Source organism: Fulmarus glacialis, unplaced genomic scaffold (assembly GCF_000690835.1).
Source record: "Fulmarus glacialis isolate BGI_N327 unplaced genomic scaffold, ASM69083v1 scaffold21976, whole genome shotgun sequence".
NCBI classification, from domain to species: domain Eukaryota; kingdom Metazoa; phylum Chordata; class Aves; order Procellariiformes; family Procellariidae; genus Fulmarus; species Fulmarus glacialis.
Window position 1 is genome coordinate 53,281 of NW_009219396.1, and position 7,582 is coordinate 60,862.

A 7,582-nucleotide genomic window follows, 5' to 3' on the forward strand; every position below is an offset into this window, starting at 1 on the left:
CCAAATAACACTACAGTGCTTGTGTGTGTTAGGTTTTAGATGTTTTCATCAGGTTTGATAAGGGCATAGCTGTTGATGGAAAGAGGTAGACCGTTGCGTGCGCGTTTGTATATGTGTGTGTTTGTGCATGTGTGTGTAGACATGTATATTGTTACATAAGTCTTTTATGAAAAAATTATCCTTTGGGATGATGCTTTGGTTACGTTTTGATTCATATCTTAGTTTTAATGAACATTAATAGATTCTTAACAATGTGCTTTAATGTTTTTAGAATTCTAGTAACTGACACACTGTGTAATCCAACTTGGCACTTACCCATTTTGTGTCAGAATATAAAAGGTAGACCTTGCATACTTATTGTTGTGTCATCAGATACACAATAGCTGATTTAAGAGAGTTACTCATCCTACAATATGTTGACATGTCAACAGGTGCAACTGAAGGAGGTTGTGGAAGATCTACCTAATAAAATGGAGACGCAGCTGGCAGAATCTGGGTCTAATTTTAGCGTTGGTCAGAGACAGCTGGTGTGTCTTGCCAGAGCAGTTCTAAAAAAAAATCGGATCCTTATCATTGATGAAGCAACAGCAAATGTGGACCCAAGGTAAAAACAAAATCTGTCATGTTGAGATTAGCTGTTTTTTCTTCTAATATGATCATTTGTACTGCAGAGATGAACTTAAATGCTTTGTATTTCTTGTAGTTTGTATTGCTATTTTATGTTTTTAATGATAGCATCATAATTGTCTATTCAAAATGGGGCGGTTGAGCTTTGGCTACAGAGCAGTTGATATAAACTAAGCGCTCAAAATATCCTGAATTTCAGTGCATTCCATAGAGTAGGGAAATTAATATTCAAAGTTTATTTGTGCTGCAGCCATAGACAAGAAGACAAGAACCTCCTTGGAAATGCACATCAGTCACATCAGAATAGCCATGAAACAAGTTGAGTTCTGTTGATTTCTGGAAGAAATGTCCCTTGGCAATAAATAAATAAAAATTAATAAAATTAATTGATCTCCCCTCAAAAAAATCCAAAGCTAGAAAGGTGAAAAATGGCTATCAGCAAAACCGGATACTTCTGGTTATGAGATGCTATCCCTTCAGATGGCTCAGATGCCAGTGTAATAAGTTACAGATAAAATAGGGGTGGGGGGGAAGGTAAGCTGTCCTAAACATCACAGGAATTGCAAAACAGATTTGGAGATGTTTAAAGCTACAGGAAGGACTCATTTATCATTCATTATTTTGTCTTGTATAACTTAGGCCGTCAGAACTTTCCTGAATTCATTCCTGTTTGAACTAGAGTGTACTTCTAGAAGAACGTCCAACCTCAATAGAAAAAAAATTCAATGACAACCCTTGTTAAATTGTTCCAATAGCTAAGTACCCCCACTGTTAATTTTTGAAACATTTGAAACGCTGGTGGAAATATTTTGGAAACAATACTGCAAACGTACTGCATCAATTAGTCTGAGCTGAATATATAGTTCCAACAAACTATGGCTTGAGGGAGAACTCAAAGTCCAAAGAGGACAATAACACAGCAAGTCCCTCAAACAGATGCATTAAGGATTTTGTATGTCATCTGGGCGTGACTCATTTTTATAACATCTTCTTGGGGGAGAAGTGGTGCCACTAGGGTAGCTTTGCAGTTCAGCTGCCAGTGTATTTCTAAAACCTTTACAGCAGTGCATTCCCTTCCCAGAGGTTCTCTTTTTTTTCTTTTTTTTTTTTTTCTTTTTTGATTATTAGTTTATTTTTGGCTGAGCTCTGATAGATGAACTGTGATTAATCATAGCTGGAAATTTAATACCATCTTACTCATCCTCCCTATTTTGGCATCTCACATGTGTGTGTTCTCAACTCACACTATCCATTTAATTGATCTTGATTAATGTGTGCTGCAATATATATTATAATAAGGTAAATGTTTGTTTGTATCAACTCTAGGCATAACAATACAAATAATAACTTGGAACTTCTTCTTTGAATTCAGTTTGCATTACAGTCATTATTACCTTTTCCTTAATGTGTTGCTATAACTAGAGCTGAGTATTTTTCAGCTGTGCAATCTGATAGGACGCTCATCAGGAAATGCTGATGTGGGTTGCTTAACTGAGCAGTTAGGGAGGCATTTTTGGCATGTAAGGAAAACCTCCTCCTCTTCTGATGCACAGCCCCCATACCTGGCATCCTTGTCTCTAGCCTGGCGGCAAGCACACATCGCATCAAGCACCTGGGATAGGAAACCGTGGGGAGCTGCCGCCGGCTCTGGAGATATTATTTCTTTTTTTGTTGTTCTGGCTCTTGATCTCCTTGCCTCAACCACTGCTGCAACCGTGCCCCTGCTCCAGTTCAACCTGGAAGCAAATGTGAGGAGGCAGGGCTTGGGAGTGGGAGGAGGAGAAGGCAGGGTGAGGTGGCATGAGGCAGTGGATACAACAGCGGGGTGAGAGGTGTGCAGTGTACCTTCCCCAGGGCTGAGGGACTCCCCACCATGTTTCTCCAGCTCAGCTAGGCCATTCTTGTCTGCTGCCGAGTGAAGCTGAGCAAAGGACTGAAGGGAAGGAGTTTGGAGTGTACCTTTCTCTGTCCTTCTACATCTTCCATATGTACCCTTATTATTCCCCTTGCTCCTCATAGCTACCAGCTGCTCTGCATGCTGCAGGGGTGTCAGCACTGTCGTGAGGGAGAGGAGGAGCTCTCCGTAAAGAAGGGTTGCCCTAAGTCAGACTACTTGCATGTTTTACATGATGACTGACAGATGTTTAATTTGATTTTGTCATCTTGGTCCTGAAGCTGACATTCTTACCCCAACGAATGGAATCGTTTTATAGCAGTTGAACCATTCTGGAAAGTTGTATGAAATCTGGAGCAGAAGAGCTGAAAATCTTTCTGTAGTCACTTTGGTGATATATTGAAACAAAATCCTTAGTAACTGAGACTTTTTTAAAATATTGAGTAAGTTGAGCTTACTAAGCTTTCTGCACACTGACTACAGTATTATGCATTAACTCGTATTTTTACTGCTTATAGAGGAGAAAACTTTTTGGGACCAGTCCACTGCCACATTTTTACATTGGTTGTTCATTGAGTCTGGTAAAAACAGCCATTGCTCATAGTTCAGTTCATTAGCTGGCTTAACCTTGTAAGGTTTAACCTTTCGTTACATCTAACTGCTATCTGTAACTGTTTCTCTTTTGGAAAAATTATCCAAAGCCACTCAGGAATTGTGTAGTGTGAGATACGCTCTCAGGACAATCCCAGGAGGACATTAGACTGAAGATAACGACTTATCCAGTGTTCCTTTCAGCAACTTTGTTGCTTCTCATTCAGGTCATTTTTATTCTTGCTCTTTAGATAGTTGTTTTTTTTTTTTTTTTTTTACACAGTCAACTAATTCAGGTTACACCAGATCTTGGCTTGCTGTGAAACTTGGTGTTAGATCCTCAACCCGCAGTGCCGGTGGGACAGCTATACCACCGTTTTGTGTTTTCTTATTGTACTGTTCCTTGTGAATGGGGAGTATCGTGGTTCCCGTTCTCATATAATCAGATTAGGGTTGAGCTTTTGTCATCCGTCAGCCCTGGTTTGGTATTCAGGTTGCATCTTTGCTTTCTAATGTACCTGAAAGATGATGGGGTTTGATCCACTGAGGTGGGTGATGGAATCAGTCGGCACCTGCCTGGCGACTTTCTCATTGTGGGTGGGTGCCACTAAGGTCCATTTATGCCCTGAAAAAAGGACAGAAATGCTGCTTCCTTTGGCACTTTTCTAGAGGATAGATGGCTCTAATTGGCATGTGCTATAGTCTCTGCACTCTGTCAGCACGTAATTCTGTACACAGATCTTTTCATTGTCTTTTTTATTTTCTTGCCTTTCCTACCTTCTTCCCAAGATTCTTGGGAGGTTACTGATGATGCTTCTGCCTGCCACCCCAAAAATTATACTCCAAGATCTACCATGAACCTTAGAGAGAATCTGGTCAAGTCCCTATCAGTGGACATGGCTGCATGAGATTTCATTCTGTGATATTTGAAGGTGGAGCTATTAGGTCTGTTTCTGATTACTTTGTAGTCTCATTTTAGAACATTTGTCACACCCGCAGTATGACCAGCAGTTTCTCATTAGGGATAAGCTTATATTCAAGAAATACCTGTTTAAGATAATAGTTTGATAGTATCTATCTAAGAATGAGAAATGGTTTCTATTGTAAATGTAGGAAGAGGTGGTACTGTAAGGAATGCTTGTAATAAAGGAAGATATAATGAATGCAGAGGACAGGGATGTTCAAGGATGAGGCATTCTTCTCAGATAATAGTAGGAATAATCTGAGAGTTACAAATCATTTTGAGCCCTTTAAAACCTTGTTTTCAAAATTCCTGAGCAAGCTATGATTCTCTGTTCTTCTTAGTAGCTCTGCAGGAAACCTCACCTTCAGCTTGACTATAAGGAAAGAAAAAGGCTTTCTTTACATTATTCTAGGGAGTACTGAACCTTTTGTTTCTGTTTCGCTATCTCTAACCATAGCAGAGAACAGATCCTGCCCTCTATATAAGCCTCCTCCCTACTGAGTGTTTTCATTTATGGCCCTGTTTTTTTTCTTTTGAAAGTAAGAGTAGTCAGGTCATTGAGGCATTGCTGAGAAGATAGCAAAAAAAGATACAGGCATTAACACTGGGGTGAAAGCGCTGGTATTGTTGTGATGTCGGGCATTAATGGTGAACAACTTTCTTTTCTTAAGGAGACTGTTAACCCACAGGGCTAAAGAGCCTGGCTCTGTCCTGACTTCCCTTCCTGTCCCTTTCCCTCATTGCGTACTGGCCTTGGTTCAAAAGGAGGAGTTGAGGAACACCTGCTTCCCACCATGTCCTTAAGCTTCTTTTAGGAAGTAGGAGCAGAAGGACCAAGCCTTCTCAGACTGCGGCCCAGAACCTGGTTCTCTTAAGCTCATGACAGAGCTTCAATGGTTCTGTCCCCAGATGAAGGTGACAGTCAGCGTGCATCAGAACTCTTACTTAACTGTTTATGTCTTCCTTCTCTCTGAGGATTCGTCCTGTCGTCAGCAGGGATCTGTCTATTTCTTTGTCATGCTGATTGCTTAAACTTAGTTAGTAACAGAAGTTATGTTCAGTCCTTCAGAGCATGAGCTTGTGATTTCCACGGTGGAAACTTAATGGTTACTCCATTCCTCTAAGTCATCCTGTTCTTCCAAAGTTGTCTTTGTCCACTCTTTATTGTTAGTGCCTCCTGACATGGTGGCATCAGAACAATTCTTTTTGCTTAATTTATAAAGTGATACCAAACATTTATCATGTGCAGACAGATTCAATGTAGAGTACTACTTCTGTCTAAAAAATAATAATTTGTCAGAGGAAGGCATGTGTTGCAGGAATCTTTGTTGTATTTTATTTGATTTTCCAGTTACTTTTAACAATTTGAAGAATTAAGGCTTTGCAAGCAACTGGTTGAAGTCAACATGGCTGCCTAAATATACCAGTTTATCCAGATATTTCCTTTTTCTTGTTTTAACCCTATCTACAGCATTTATTATTCTCCAGTCATTATATGTAAAAGTACAATTTCATGTTTTAATAGAAATCCTGGAAATGAGACCCATACCTTCAAGTGCCTGACTTCTAGGCTGGAGCTTTCTTGGTCCAACTAACCCTGGTATATTTTGAGTTCATGTCTTCCTTCTATTTTAGTTTCTGCACCTTTTACTCCATTTTCACCACTCATCTTTTTTTTGGAGGCTGATGGGTAATATGTGAGTATTCACATAGCCTGGCTTTGTGCCCAGGTTGGGAGCCAAGGCTTCTTGTGCAATGTGGGCTGTCAGGTGCCTCTAGAGGGCATTCATCACCTGATGGCTGCCTAATTCAGGTGCTCTGATTCACCTTCCAGCCATGCCTTTCCCCTTTCATTGACTATAGAGAGGACTATATAGATTTCCACGTTTAAGCCTGACTGGTATGCTCTAAGTTAGGTGGTGTCAATGCTTCTCTTGAACAGTTATTTACTTGAATAATCTCCAGTTTTATGAGCATTGTACCCCTTTTGCCTTGATGCTTGTTTATACAGCTAAAGAACATTTTAGTGTCTTATGTATCTTTCGGTATAATTTTATTTCCTTTTCAGGGTTCTCAGCTTTATTTGTGACAGTTACCACTTTAACCCTGTACTTCAGTGTCTGTGCTGTAGCTTAGTTTTCATTCTTTACAAGTCTTATGTTTCCTCCTGATACCCTTTTCTTAGGTGGTTAATTCATACGGTAGGTTGAGGCTCTTGAAGACTTTTATCCCTTTCCTTGGGTTGTGCGTTCCAGTTAACACTTTTGATTTACGGAATATGCTAAGGTTTTTTTTTCTGTATTCAAGTTCTTGAGCTACTCCAGTCCTAGTTTAGTTTACCAACTGCCTCCTTTATTTAATCCCCTTTTGCAGTTGAAATCAAGAACCTTAGTTATAGGCTGTCTTGTGTTCGTTCTTCAGTTGGTTTGCAATGAAGGATATTTACTTTCACCAACTTTTCTTTGCTGCTTGCATAAACTAAAGCTTGAAAGAAAATAACAATTACTTTTTTTTGGTGTAGAAATCTGTAGGAATATCTGACTCTACAGAATTTTCCTTTCTGTAATCAAAGCCTGGGAAATTAGTCTCCTGAAATGAAACCTATTGCTCTACTTGCAAGAAGAAACTCTTCTCTCCTGAAGTATTAGAGGATAGATTTTGGAGTATGTTTCATGATATGCCTCCAAGTCATCTAATATAATGAGAGGAAGAAGCACTGTAATGATTTCATAAGCATATTTCCTGCTATACAGTCATGTTTGATGAAGTCATAAAACCTACCTGCCATTCAGTTATCCATGCAAACATCTTATTTTTGTCTGCATTGCTCTTGCTGTGTTTCAGAACAGATGAGTTCATTCAAAAGACGATCCGTGAAAAGTTTGCTCACTGCACAGTGCTGACCATTGCACACCGCTTGAATACCATTATTGACAGTGACAGGATTATGGTAAGACACTTAACTGCTTGAAATTCTTCTTTTTTTTTTTTTCCCTGAAGAAGAATAATGTTACCGGCACAGGAGTATCAAGAAGGATTACAGAGCCCTTGGAGCAGCAGTAAGGAGCTCTGGAGCACAGGTGGTTTTTTCATCAATCCTCCTGGTCAAAGGGAAGGGGTTTGAAAGGGCCAGTCGAATCTGGCAAATCAACAAATGGTTATGGGAACAGTAACCAGTAACCCCTAGTGCCACAGCCAGGGGTTCGGCTACTTAGACCATGGGACTCGCTTTGAGAAACCTGGTCTACTGGGGGCTGATGGGGTCCATCTGTCAGAGAAGGGGAAGAGCATCTTCGGTCATAGGCTTGCAAAGCTGGTGAAGAGGACTTTAAACTAAAGTTGCCAGGAGAGGGGAACCTCAATCCATCCCAGTTTGATACCAGTGCCAGCAGTAGATGCCCAGAACCTGGAGAAGGATCACAGGTCAGCAGGAGAGCACCTGAAGAGCAGCACAAAGGAATTCCAGCCACTCCAGCCAGTAAGTCAGCTTCATTGGGGGCCCAACT

The 7,582-nt window shown here is 40.3% G+C and overlaps 1 protein-coding gene across 1 annotated transcript in view; it reads left to right on the top strand.

Annotated features, from left to right (window-relative positions):
* The window catches only part of LOC104078647 (multidrug resistance-associated protein 4-like), a gene marked incomplete at its 3' end in the record, with an annotated part of 46,053 nt that extends 39,027 nt beyond the window's left edge, over positions 1-7,026 (top strand). Inside the window, exons 11-12 of the mRNA XM_009580359.1 lie at positions 432-604; positions 6,921-7,026. Of these exons, the coding sequence (XP_009578654.1) occupies positions 432-604; positions 6,921-7,026 (279 nt within the window). The remainder of the gene's footprint in view (positions 1-431; positions 605-6,920) is intronic.
* Between the last annotated feature and the right edge of the window lie 556 nt (positions 7,027-7,582).